Raw genomic sequence first — 14,541 nt, 5'->3', positions numbered from 1 at the left:
AAAAGGACGAAAGGGGCGGAGCCAGCCGGGGGTGAAGGGTCGAAGGTGAGGGAGCGAAAACTCCTCCCCTCGGGGCTATAAAAGGGCGTGTTTCGACGCCGAGAGGTCTCTCTTTGGTCGGAGTTGGTCGGTGGAGGCAGTCCAGTTGGAGTCACCAGCCGGAGAAAGGTCGCCAGCCAGAGAGAAGTCGCCAGCCAGCTACTTAACGGTCTGGGCGATCGAGCCCCGAGTCGGTCGAGCGACGCTGAGGAGTGAGCGGGCTCTTAAAGAGCATCAACTTGAAAAGAGCAAGGCCCGTTCGCTCTTCTGAAGCGTCATCGGCCAGGCCCGATCGACCAGGCCGCGCTGCTCGGCCCGGGACCAACCAAGCCGACGTTACCACAGCTGCCGCTTTGACCATAGGGACATACGGAGGGTCGCCGACAAAAAGACCATCAAGTCGCCTCAAGGGCGACGAAGGTAACCTACATGGCCTCGCGGAGCTCCTTCGGTCATCCCAGCTCTGAGGAGCATTAAAGGCTTACGAGCCCAGTTCTCTTCTTTCTTTTCTGGGGTTTTTGCATGGAAGTCTGTGGCGCCTTGTCCTTAAGTAGTGAACTGACTAAGTGCATGAAGATAATAAATAGATATCGGCTGCAGGTCTTTTTGCTCGTGTCTTGTCCCCCATCCCCCCATTCATTGCATATGTGCATTTGAAATAAATATCTCCCTTGTTGAAATGTCACCTGCTCGTTGCGTCCTTTCCTACCATTGACTGCCATAATTGCGTTCGGAATTAATATCTCGCTGATTAATAGCCGATAAAACGTACATCTGGTCCGATGGGTCTTGGCGATATAAAACCGCTCGGCAATCACAAATGGAACGAGCTGCTTAAAGTGGCTCGTTTTCGTGCAGGCTCCGTTGAGGTGTAAATCCCCGGCATTTCTGTCTGCGTGAATAATTAGGTACATCGACAATTCGGCGATCAACCCTGTAGCGCGTGGACAGAAGAGTTCGCTGATTTATGGTGTGGTTAACAACACCCGTAGCTGGGTTTCGGCGTTGATTCGAAAAGCTGCGACTGGATTGCTCGTTCGGTGGGCGCGCGCGGCCGCAATTTAGCAAAAGGCGGTCGCCTGCACGCCGAACGGGCGAAAATCTACAACAATATCGACAATAAAATATGATATATGGCATGACATCGACAATAAAATACGGTATACGGCATGATATCGACAATAAAATACGATATACGGCATGATATCGACAATAAAATACGATATACGGTATGATATCGACAATAAAATACGATATACGGTATGATATCGACAATAAAATACGGTATACAGCATGATATCGACAATAAAATACGATATATGGCATGATATCGACAATAAAATACGATATATGGCATGATATCGACAATAAAATACGATATATGGCATGATATCGACAATAAAATACGGTATATGGCATGATATCGACAATAAAATACGGTATATGGCATGATATCGACAATAAAATGCGGTATATGGCATGATATCAACAATAAAATATGATATATGGCATGATATCGACAATAAAATACGATATACGGCATGATATCGACAATAAAATACGATATATGGCATGATATCGACAATAAAATACGGTACATGGCATGATATCGACAATAAAATACGGTATATGGCATGATATCAAAAATAAAATACGATATATGGCATGATATCGACAATAAAATACGGTATATGGCATGATATCAAAAATAAAATACGATATATGGCATGATATCGACAATAAAATACGGTATATGGCATGATATCAAAAATAAAATACGATATATGGCATGATATCGACAATAAAATACGGTATATGGCATGATATCAAAAATAAAATACGATATATGGCATGATATCGACAATAAAATACGGTATATGGCATGATATCGACAATAAAATACGGTATATGGCATGATATCAAAAATAAAATACGGTATATGGCATGATATCGACAATAAAATACGGTATATGGCATGATATCAAAAATAAAATACGATATATGGCATGATATCGACAATAAAATACGGTATATGGCATGATATCAACAATAAAATACGATATACGGCATGATATCGACAATCTTCTTCTTCTTCTTTCGGCTGCTCCCGTTCGGGGTCGCCACAGCAGATCATCCGTATGATCCGCATAGTGATTTGGCACATGTTTTACGCCGGATGCCCTTCCTGACACAACCCTGGTCGCCTCTTACAACACAGGGATATGGTACACCTATTTTAACCGGGGTATACACCAGCCCAGTACACTGGTACTCATTTCGCCGACCTCGGAAGGATGACAGGCTGAGTCAACCCCCTGGTGTATTAATTCAGTGGCCCAATGGGGCTTGAACTCAGGACCTTTTGGATCCCAAGCCGCTGCCCTGACCACTGCGTCAACACCAGGCTGGCATGATATCGACAATAAAATACGATATATGGCATGATATCGACAATAAAATACGATATATGGCATGATATCGACAATAAAATACGATATATGGCATGATATCGACAATAAAATACGGTATATGGCATGATATCAACAATAAAATACGATATATGGCATGATATCGACAATAAAATACGGTATATGGCATGATATCAACAGCAAAAAGTTGTCGACAGATTCAGAAGAAACTTCAGGGGTGAGTTGGGTAGGTGACAAGAACCAGCCAATTCGATTTTAGTTCAGGTCCGAATCCAGATCTGGCCTTCTAGTGGGATACAATATGTAAACTGTTCAGCTTGGCTGAGGTATGCGCTCTACCAGGTGCCATTCTCGTTCATTCATGCATTTCCCTTTCTATTTTAATGTTTCCCTCCCAAGCTGAATCAAGAACCAGGTGAAGACAACCCAATATTTCTGCCCAGTGATTCAGAAACAGATTGGCTCCTCGCCAAGTTCTGGCTGCAGCATTCAAACTTCAAGACACATTGGACAACAATGTACGTGTATTTGAGATGTACAACTGAGGTGTTCTCTGTGGCTTTGATGAGGTGTTTACCCACAGGTCATCCATTGTACAAGGTATGTGCATTTCAAACGAACATGAAAGAAATAACGATGAAATATTTCTCATGTACTTACCATGACATATCATTTTCAGTATGAATACAGAAATCATCTCACATGGTAAATCTGAACAAAAGTGATTAGAAGTTTTTTCATACTGATTCTGGACTCGTAGGAATATTGTCGTGAGAATTCAAAAGACGATAAATAGACATACAAATATCATGACATTCTGATCAACCACAATAAATAACCAGAAGAAAAATAATTAATTGTTGGACAGAAACAATTGTTAATTGTTGCTGTACCATGTGGTTCCTATAAAATGGCAGTAGATGCCCCTCATTTAATTGTCATTTTTGTTCTTGTTTGGTAATTTGAATGTTATCTGTGCTTGCTTTTTAGCTCTTGAAACCTTACGTCAAGTACGCACTGAATGAGGCGATTGCGATTCGAGAGGTTGTTATGTGTGATGGTGGTTATATGGACCAGGTGAGTTTCTCTACTTTTCGAGTTCCTCTTGCTCACCAATTATTGTTTGCATTTTTCCTAATTAGTCTTACATTTTCAAAATCAAAAATAGTTACAGACTTCGAGTAGGTATTAATAAACATGCTGGTGTTTGAGAAATAAGGTTCAAGTATGAATTCCAGATGTTCCTGCCCAGACCGTGTGACTGAGAACTGAATATTGGTCATGAGAAAATAGTTGCACATTTGGCTTTTGTCACTTGTGTGACACCATCTTTAAAAAAAACACAGCCAAGTCTATCACACATTGCCCTGTTGAAATGTCTTGCAGATAAACAAACTCCTGCAATTATTTGAGTGAAATAATCAGACATTGAAATCTCCACCTGCAAACTGCTCTCTTACTTGGCAGTGTCTTAGGTCCAGTTTTGTTCATCTTCCTGAACATCTTTCACATTCTCTATAAAATCCTACTTACCCTTATCCTGATGACTCCACCCTCTGCCGTATCATCTCCGATCCTTCAGATAGACAGGCAGCATGCCTCTTTCCACTATTGAAACCTCGATAGAAACAGGAGTTGGTACAACACTTGGAATGTGTCTTTCAACTCTGACAAATCTCCAACTGCCACTCTGTCTTTCAAAAGGACTGTCATGAGCCCTCCCATTTACTTCCTCAACGAACCTCTTAAAGAAGTTCAGTCATTCAACCTTTTGGACCTCAACCTCAGCGCCATAATATTCTTGGGCAAACCACACATCGAAGTTGGCCTCCAAAGCCAGCTACCATCTGAGCATCCTCTGTTGTGCAGTCTTTTCTTGGACATTCCAAGACATCTGGGATACATCCTCCCCCATCTCAGACATACAACCTTGCAGATCTTTCAAAGTCATTGTTGGATTTACAGTGACATCCCAAACCAGTTTCCTGCTTGCCTGGCTGCTGAGTTTGATTGGGCAACCTGATCTGGGTGGAGTCTGGATGGTATGATACGTCTTCCACTTCTTAATGATGGATTTCTCTGCACTCAAAGGGATAATGAGTGACTTTAAATGATTCTGGTAACCCTCTCCTGAACGGTGCTTCTCCACCACGTCATGTGTGACTTCTTTGGAAAGCTCCTTGGTCTTCATGTTTGCCTTGTTTGTTGACCAAGTGAGTTTCACCTTAAAACTCCTTAGATTATTGAAGGAGCTTAATTTTTAAGTGAAACCACTGATTACATTCAGGTGAAACGTATTACACTTTATTTTGTTACCTTTCAAACAAATAATTTGTTCCTGAAGTGATTTAGTGCTAATTAGTTAAAGGGTTTGAATACTTATGCAATGAATAATCATCTGATTTTCCCTGTTAATCAAACTTATTCACATTCTATTTTTTTTTTTAGTTTTATCACTTTGGAATCGTTTGTGAAGACTCTACATATTAAGTTTGATTTGAAAACATCATGAAATAAGCTCAGGTGGCATCAAAATGTGAAACCTTGGGGGGGGGGGGGGGGGAGGGGTGTGAATACTTTTGCAGGCCACAGTATATATCAACAATCAGACATTTGTTCGGAGTAAAAATATTCATAAAATCGAAGTATATTTGTACATTGTGAGTAAAAACTGAATCAACCATAAAATCTCGGTTTTTTTTGAGCACTTTATTGTTTGTTTTGTTTGAAATTAACACCTCAACACAACTTTTCTCCATGTCCTATAGTATTCCGCATTTGGAAGAGAGGAATATCTCCAGATGAAGACAAATATCTTCAAGGAGTTCAACTTCGACTTTCTCTCCCTTCCACAAAACTTAGAAAGCCGTGGGGTCGGTGACTTAGCAAACTTCCACTTCCGTGATGATGGCATGAAGCTCTGGGAGGTGATTCGAAGGTGAGTCTTATTCAGAATACCTATGTAGAAAGGTAGAATAGTACCTATGGTGAGTACAGTATTGGTTCTCAATAATTTTATGGAAGGTTATCACATTGCAGTATGTTACACATATGAATATGGTATATAAATAAACGTGCATATTTAAATCTTGTACATAAATCTGAGTTTGTGTCTGTGGGTCATAAGCGCCGCCCATTCTACAGGCCACGCCTTCCCCTCTCTCCCCCAGCATCAAAAGCACCACCTATTAGCGAGGTCACGCCTTTCCCTCCAGCCGTCCAGAAATCGCCACCATCTTTTTCATTAAAAAAAAACATCGGCCTCTGTGGTTTACGCCTGACTTTTCAAGGCTTATAAACAAACTGATGGACGTGTAATTCACATACTACGTGACGTAAATAAACAAACATTGGAGAAAATCGGCTTGGTCATGAAATGTGTCCATAATTATTGAGTCAGGAGGCCACCAGGGAAATTCCCTAGAGATATTTATGATGTCCACGTACACTTTATAGTTATGTATGAAATGTACATGCCCGCTTTCGTTCACTCAACATCACCTCCGAGTTGATGTACATTTTGAAAATGAAAACAACACATTGAAAACTGAATAAGATCGGTGTTCATTACAATGAAAATGGTCATGATGAATATTTGAAGTCTTCAATTAAAAAAAAACTGTCCTTTTGGCATTTTTTATGTACTGTTTGCTGTCGAGATGTCCAGGGGTGTGTTCAGTTGCCAAGTAGCTATCTCCTTATTAACAGTTTTGAATGGAGTGCTTGCTTGAGTGCTGAAGCCACTTGGTGAGCGCTCTTCAAGAAACTTGGAAACTGAACACACCCCAGATTCCAGATTTATTCCAGAGTGATGATAAACAGCCTACACCTTGACTTCTTCCAGCCATATCAATTAATTTGTCCAGGGTGTGTTCAGTTGCCAAGTAGCTATCTCCTTATTAACAGTTTTGAATGGAGTGCTTGTTTGAGTGCTGAAGCCACTTGAAAAGCGCTCTTCAAGAAACATGGAAACTGAACACACCCCAGATTCCAGATTCATTCCAGAGTGATGAGGATAAACAGCTATGCCTTGACTTCTTCCGGCCATATCAATTAATTTGTTTCACAGGATGGAGATTTCTACACAACACAAGGCAAGTTAGAGGTTGGTAAGAATTGAAAGCAGGTTTTATTTTAATTGTTTATTTTTTCCCAAATGTGGTTAAAAACCTTGCAAAAATTCCTTTGTGGGAGGAGGGAGGGGAAGGGTGGAGGTGGGAGGAGGGAGGGAAGGAGTGGGGTGTGTGTCCAAAGGGAGGCAAAACGGTGGGGTGGGAGTCTGGGGGGAAGGGGTGGGGTTGGAGTCCGGAGTGAGGAGGCAGAGAGGGGAAGGGGTCAGAGAGGGAGGGAAAGGGGTGGTTGGAGGGACCAGGCGTTGCTTGGCATTGCCAGGTACTCTACCGGTCTAAAGTTTTAGAACACCCCCATTTTTCCAGTTTTTACTGAAATTTAAGCAGTTTCATGTTTCAATGTTCTCTGAAATTAAAGCAAAGAACAAATAAACAATTGCAGATAAAAAAGAAATCATGGAATCGTTTTGTTGAACAAAGTTTAATCTAAATTTTTGACTCATCAAAGTAGCCACCTTTTGCAGATATAACAGCGGAACATACTCGTGGCATTCCTTCTTCAATGGAAGTCAAATATTGTTTGGAAAGTTCTTCCCAACACTGTTGCAGAAGTTCCCATAAATGTGTTGCACTTGTAGGTTGCTTTGCTCTCACCCTTCTGTCCAGTTCATCCCAAACCAGCTCGATGGGGTTTAAGTCTGGAGACTGTGTTGGCCATTCCATGATTTGAAGCCTACCGTCTTGTTCTTTTCTTCTAAGGTAGTTCTGACATAGCCTGGAGGTATGTTTTGGATCGTTATCTTGCTGTAGGATGAACCCCTGACCAACTCGGCATAGACCAGAGGGTATTGCATGGTGCTGCAAAATGCTGTGGTCGCCCTTTTGGTTCAGGGTGCCAGTCACTCTGTGCAAATCGCCGACTCTGGGTTCAGCTAAAGAGCCCCAGATCATCACGCTTCCTCCTCCATGTTTGACAGTTGGTGGTCACACACTGAGGAACCATCCTTTCACCTACTCAACGGCGTACAAAAACCCTGTGTGATGAACCAAAGATTTCAAATTTTTATTCATTGGTCCATAAGACCTTCTTCCAATTTCAGGAGTCCATTGATTGTGCTTGATGGCCCAGCCAAGCCTCTTTTTGTTATTTTACAATCTTAGCAATGGCTTTCTTACTGCCACTCGACCTGTCAAACTTGTAGCTCAAAGTCTTCTCTTCACAGTTGAAACAGAGACTTCCTTAAGGCCCGGTCACACCTTGACGTTTTAGCCAACGTATGCCGATTTTTTAATTTTTTTTCTAAAACGCTGGCACACGTTGAATACGTTATGGGTAAGTTTTGATAACATTGAGAGCACGCTGAAAAACACTGCCATACGTCGTTGTACGCTGGCTTTAAACGTTGTACTTTTCGGTTGTCCTCAAATTTTTTCATGCTTGAAATTTCACGACGTATGCCGGCGTATGACTCACACGTTCCGCTACGCTGTCCACAAGTTGTATGCACGGTCTGCGATCGTTGACAGACGTCAACACATGCTACTTGTAAGTTAATCATAAGTTGAGACACGCCGAGGTAATGTTTAGCGTACCCGAAACTTATTTCCTACCTATGATTAACGTGTTGTTGGCACGTTACGCGATCGTTGCCACACATCGACAGACGTTACTTTTAAGTTACTCATAGGCTGAAAGACGTCGGTATAATGGATCGTTCTTGCGTCAGCGTCCACGGCCACGGCCAGGACACTTATTTGCAGCATTCTTCAAACTTTTCTTCGGCATGACGAGGATGTTCACACTTCGATGTCTAGCTTGGCTATGATTCCAATTGTCCATCGGCAGCGTCTATTTAAAATAGTCGAGTTTGAGCGTTTTAACACGTTCAGAAGAAACGCTTCAAATTTCCAAACCCCAGCGTCAAAAAACAAAGGCGAGTGACAGCAATTTAAATCGTTCATTGTAAACAATGAAACTAGCTGAGTGGTACCGTTTAAAAGTCGTTGAGTGTAAAAAAAATCCAATTGTTGAGCCCAAGCGTCTACTTTCAATAGTGGGGTTTGAGCGATTTAGCACGTTCAATAGAAACGATTAAAATTTCCGAGCGCCAGCATCAAAAAACAAAGGCGAGTGACAGCAATTTAAATCGTTCATTGTAAACAATGAAAATAGCTGAGTGGTACCGTTTAAAAGTCGTTGAGTGTAAAAAAAATCCAATTGTTGAGCGCAAGCGTCGACTTTCAATAGTGGAGATGCAGCCATTTAAATCGTTGAGTGGCAGCCTATGAACCTACCCATGGACACGCGGACGCAAGGACGATCCATCATAACCCACACCCTCACCCTCACACTCACCTACTACTGCCAACATGAACAAACTACTACTAATACTAATACTGATACTGATACTGATACGGACATCGACTCAAAAAGGAACTCGAAAACACTGTTGGGTTCCCCTTTTATGAGCAGCATTTTTATATACCAATTCCCAAAACCGCTGGGAACACGTCTTTATATGGCAGTTGTAAGCTAGAAACACATTCATTTTTTTTTTTTTGTCGACCGGAAGACGTCATTGGAATACGTCTACATACGTCAATGTGTGTTGGGACTACGTAAAGAATTGGTTCAAAGCACGTCAAACATAAGTTAGAAATAAGTTTCGCGTAAAAAAGACATTACCGCGACATGTTTCGACTTATGAGTAGCTTATAAGTAGCCTTTGTGGACGTGTGTAAGCGTCCGCATATCGTGTGTAAAACTTATCCCCATCGCATGCGAACGTGTGTCATACGCCGAGTACGTCGTAAAATTTTGAACATGTTTAAAATTTCTTGACGTACTCTACTTACTACGACGTATGATAGCGTACTTTAGCGTTCTACTCACGTATACCAAACTTACTTATACCGTATTTGACGTGCCCCCAACGTTTTAGACACATTTTTCTTAGGTCGGCATACGCTGGCAAGATCGCCAAGGTGTGACTGCGATGTTGACCCTTCCATTTCTACGGCAGTTATGATTCGAATCGTTGTGCGTCAGCCTTTTAATAGGCTACGTCACGACATCGTCGGCGATGCGTGCAACGCGCTATGCCGAAGTTAGACTATCGTTGGGCATAGGTTGTGTAGGCCAACAACAGGTTCAGCATTCGTTGGTATAAGTTATCTATAACACAACGAAACGTTCTGTGTCCATTACTAATATGTTATGCATACGACCAACTCGTTATGAATACGTCCGAATCTTAAAAAAAAAACATCAAAAGTTCAACGTCAGCCAGCGTTTTACATACATTTTAATACGTTGCCATCGCTGGCTAAAACGTCAAGGTGTGACTGGGCCTTTACTTCGACCAGTGTTAAGCTGTGCTTGAAGCTGATGTCCTGTGAACCACCTATCACACAAGCTGTTTACTCTCAGAAACTTGTCTTCTCATTGTGTTGTGGCTTTGGGTCTGCCAGACCCCTTCCTGTCAGAGTTTCCTCCCATTTCCAAGTGCCTTTTGATGGTCTGGGAAACTACTCACTGACACCTTGGCTCTTTGCAATTTCTCTAAAGGAAAGACCTGCACTTTTAAGGGATATTATGGTCTGTCTGTCTTCCTTTGTTAATTGTCTTTTTCTCACCATTATGATGGAAATACACTACTTCCTGCAGTGCAATATTGTACACATAATGCTTCAGGGGGTGAAGCAACACAGTCTGTTCCAACACTGCTTTTATACGGACAGAGGCTTTGTAACTAATCAGCAAAAGTTGGGACACCTGTAGGAATTGTTTGCATCATCTTTCAAGGCTTAATTTACTTCCATTGCTGCAGAACAGCTGCAGTTGCTAACCCATTACTTATTCCCTGAAAAGGGCCTTTTTTAACAACTCTGAAATTTACATTTTTTTCAGTTTTTGGTAACCTAAACCTTTTTTTAAATATCTGGCAGTTTACCGCTTCGCTTTGTACCACTTCAGGTTATTCACTGGACTTGAACTGCTTAAATTTCAGTAAAAACTCGAAAAATTTGGGTGTTCCAAAACCTTTGACCGGGAGAGTACTCCTGCTGGTATCATAAAAACATGACCGCACATCCTGAAGCTCACCTGGATCAGAAACAACTGTCACTCAAGCCACCTGCAGAAGCCCTGACAACCCTGAATTTTTTTATATTTATTTTATTTTAAATGCCATGAACAAACTTTAATACATCATGGGTGATGAAGGTTGTGGTCAAGTTTCATCATAATTGTGTGTGTACTTTCAGAGAATAGAGCAAATACATATATGGGGGGGGGGTGGTCAACCCCTCCCCCACCCCTGTAGACACCCTTCATGTGAGCAGATTTTAATGTGGTCAATAAACCTTCGTTATGCATCAGATATGAAGCTTATAGCCAAATTTCATCAAAATCGTATGTTTGGTTCAAGTGATAATGCCTGAAGTGTTCATGGACTGACAGGTCCAGGTGAGTTAAAAATGAATGTCATATATAGAGTATATATAGAGTACAGGCATTTTATGAAAAAACATTGGTCAACCTTGTACAAAATTGTAGCAAAAAGTAACTGCTATTTTCTACTCATAAATATGCGCTCGATCACGTAAAAAAGTGTTAAGGGATCCTCGTAAGATAAACCTGTGAAAATCACTGGAATATGACTCCACCCCAAAATGGAATTTTTCCACATTTCAGCCTTCTACATGTTTAAATCTATCTCAAGATTTCAGTGAACTGTTAGATCCTCATTTTTATTGAAATTCTGGGCAAGCTGTTCGGGTTTGAAAGAGTAAAAGACAGTCACAGCCGATGAATAAAAAAATTTTTAACACTAAATTTATGATATAAAAAGCAATACCGTATTGAGATTCATACTGGGGACATGTTCTTGACACATATTAACTAAAGCCAACAAGTTAGGAATGATGCTTGCATAATTATGGCATAAATGATTAAATAAAACACTGAAGACCATTTGCAATTATTGCAGATTGCCATTGCACGAACTAATTAAAAAATAGGGCCGTGTGTCCTGAAGCTCATCTGGATCAGGAGCAACAGTCACTCAAAACCCCCGCAGATCCACTTTGACCCAATTTTTTTTTTTTATGCCATGAACAAATTTTTGGTACATCACGGGTGATGAAGGTTGTGGTCGTTTCATCAAAATCGTGTGTGTAGTTTCGGACAAGAGAGCAAATATGAGAGCTTTTGTTGCAATGAGTTTGAGCTCGCGGAATGTAATTCCTGCACTAGCGTATAAATATCAAACGTCGTACATAAATATATTGTCGTGTGAAAGGGTGGAACGTATGGGGAGCATATACATACAATCACGTGCACACGGGCATGAACCCAGGAAAACCGCTTGGAAGGAAACAATCACGTGACTCGACCGTTCATGCCCAACCAATCGTTTAATGAAACACGATGATGTCCTCACACTAATATGAATAATTTTAATGTACATGTTGAGAGTTAATCAAATGACAACAAAAATATTCAGTGCACACAGTTCCAGTTGATAAGTTACTGTAATGCAGGACAAGGGTGACAAATCCCCAAAGAGGTCTAATGTAAAACTGCACAGAACACCCAATAATTCAAAATATAAAAATGAATTTCATTGATTCCACATACGAAGCGCTCTCCACAGGAAATGAGGTTGAAAAGCGGAGCAGTGTGGAAATTAGAAACTTCCAAGCTGGTTACTTCATAAATATTCTTTGACAGTAAAAACGGACACACTGGGGAGATTTATTCATCAGCTTCGAATGACTGTGAATGGGTGGTCTTGCACCTTCTGCTCGTTTCGTGCTTTGTCCCCAGGTTTCTGCAGGGACCACGTGGTCCATCATCAACCCCATTCTGGTGAAACTCACAACATCTGAATCACTGCTCACTTCCACTCATTTGTTCCTCTATATTTCCACCTTTGGAACCAACTTCCACATTCTCTTTAATCTCATTCCTCTCTCTCCAGGTCTACAAAATGGCTGTTCACCGCTATCTCAGATTATCCCCCGTCCAAAAACCATGAATTTTTTTTAACCCTAATTAACCCCCATCACCAAGCCCACCTCCTTCTAAATTTCCAGTTTTTCATTCCTGAGAGTTTCCTTCTGTATCCATCTTGTCTATGCCACATGTCTCCACTCATCTTTCCCCCATATATATCTCTCTCTCTCTCTCTCTCTCTCTCTCTCTCTCTCTCTCTCTCTCTCTCTCTCTCTCTCTCTCTCTCTCTCTCACTCTCTCTCTCACTCTGTCTCTCACTCTTTCTCTCACTCTGTCTCTCTGTCTGTCTCTCTGTCTGTCTCTCTCTCTCTCTGTCTCTCTGTCTCTCTGTCTCTCTGTCTCTCTGTCTCTCTGTCTCTCTCTCACTCTCTTTCTGCCTGCCTGTTTGTATCTCTCTCTCTCTCTCTCTCTCTCTCTCTCTCTCTCTCTCTCTCTCTCTCTCTCTCTCTCTCTCTCTCTCTCTCTCTCTCTCTCTCTCTCTCTCTCTCTCTCTCTCTCTTTTTTTTATTTTTTTATTTCCCCCCCCCCCCTGCTGGTTGTTGGTGAGTTGCGCGTGGGTGTGGCATCATGTCGGTTCTGTGAGTGTAGCAGTGAGTACTGTTTCGTGTTGGTGTTTTTCCAATCCCCTTTTTCGCTCCCCTTGTATCCTTGTTTGTGTGTGAAGTTTTTCCCCTGTGTTTCCTTTCTTTGTTGAGACAGGAGAGAGAAAGAGAGTGTGCACAGTAAGTATTTCGCAGGCCTGTTCAGGACTTCCTGGTTTTTGGGCCTGCCTTTACTACTTGCTGTGTTTCTCCATTTAGCTTTTTTTTTCTCTCTTCGCTGAATACTTTGTTCCTGTGGAAGGAACTTTGTTTGGAGGCCTGTGTCATTACTTTGTGCTGACTATAAGATTTTTTCTAAAGTTCTCGCGAGTCGCATGAAAAATGTAATTGCTTGTGTAATTAATCCAGATCAGACTTACTTTGTGCCTGGGAGGTCCATTCATGATAATATTTTTTCTGGTAAGGGATAGCATTTCTTGTAATAATACCTTGTGTAACAATTTTGGGTTGTTGTTTATTGATCAAGCATAGGCATTCGATCGTGTTGACCACCAGTACTTGTTCTCTGTTCTTAAGGGGATGGGTTTTGGAGAAAAATTTATTTCTTATGTTAAACTTTTGTATAATGATATCTATTGTATGGTGAAAGTAAATAACAGGTTCAGCCCCCCTTTCTCTTTCCGAAGGGGTATTCGTCAGGGCTGCCCCCTTTCAGGATTGTTGTATACAATTGCCCTTGAACCACTTCTGGCATCTATTAGGCAGCGAATGCCACAGGACGGGGGTGTAGAAGGTCTAAATTTTGTGGTCACGGCTTATGCCGATGTCTGCATTCCAATTCGAGATCAAAACAGTATCTCTGTTCTTCAAAGGTCAGGTATGGGAGCATGTGCCAGAACAGCGCGTCGCTGCGTCCACTTTCCGCCGGTACTCCAGGGGCCTCCGTCTGGCCATCCCCCAGGCAGATGCCAGGCCCATCCCCATCTCCTTGAGATGATGGTCAACCTGTTGCAAACATGAGGCACGTGGTCGGCCCACTGGCCTCCTCCACTCATGAGACTCCCTCGCTGAGAGAATCTGGTGAGCAGGATCAGCGTCAGGAAAACGAGCCACATATCCATACAGCTGCAACTGACGCTCACAGACTATGCAGGTAACAAATCTCATCCGAGTCTCTCTCAGCAACCGCTCGTTGGACACAAAATCCGACCAGCGATAGCCAAGGATTCTCCGAAGAGACCTGGTACCAAAGGAATTAAGTCTCCGTCTCAGATCCTTGGTCAGAGTCCAAGTCTCGCACCCATAGAGCAAGACTGGAAGTACCAAGGACCTGAAGACTTGGACTTTCGTCCTTCCGCACAAGTACCGGCAGCGCCACACCCCATGATCCAGTGAATCCATGACTCCCCAGGCCTGACCCAGACGTCTATTGACCTCTGACT

The 14,541-nt window shown here is 42.0% G+C and overlaps 1 protein-coding gene across 1 annotated transcript in view; it reads left to right on the top strand.

The window, feature by feature from the left end:
• LOC147029364 (polyunsaturated fatty acid 5-lipoxygenase-like) overlaps positions 1 to 14,541 on the top strand; it is a 129,340-nt gene that overhangs the window by 91,351 nt on the left and 23,448 nt on the right. The window contains exons 9-11 of the mRNA XM_085872367.1: positions 2,868 to 3,068; positions 3,459 to 3,545; positions 5,237 to 5,406. Coding sequence (XP_085728493.1) covers positions 2,868 to 3,068; positions 3,459 to 3,545; positions 5,237 to 5,406 — 458 coding nt within the window. The remainder of the gene's footprint in view (positions 1 to 2,867; positions 3,069 to 3,458; positions 3,546 to 5,236; positions 5,407 to 14,541) is intronic.

This window comes from Eptatretus burgeri, chromosome 3, assembly GCF_056783735.1.
Source record: "Eptatretus burgeri isolate ZD-2024b chromosome 3, Ebu_testis_v1, whole genome shotgun sequence".
NCBI lineage: Eukaryota > Metazoa > Chordata > Myxini > Myxiniformes > Myxinidae > Eptatretus > Eptatretus burgeri.
Note: the sequence above shows the minus strand (reverse complement) of the source record. Positions and strands in the feature narration are given on the sequence as shown.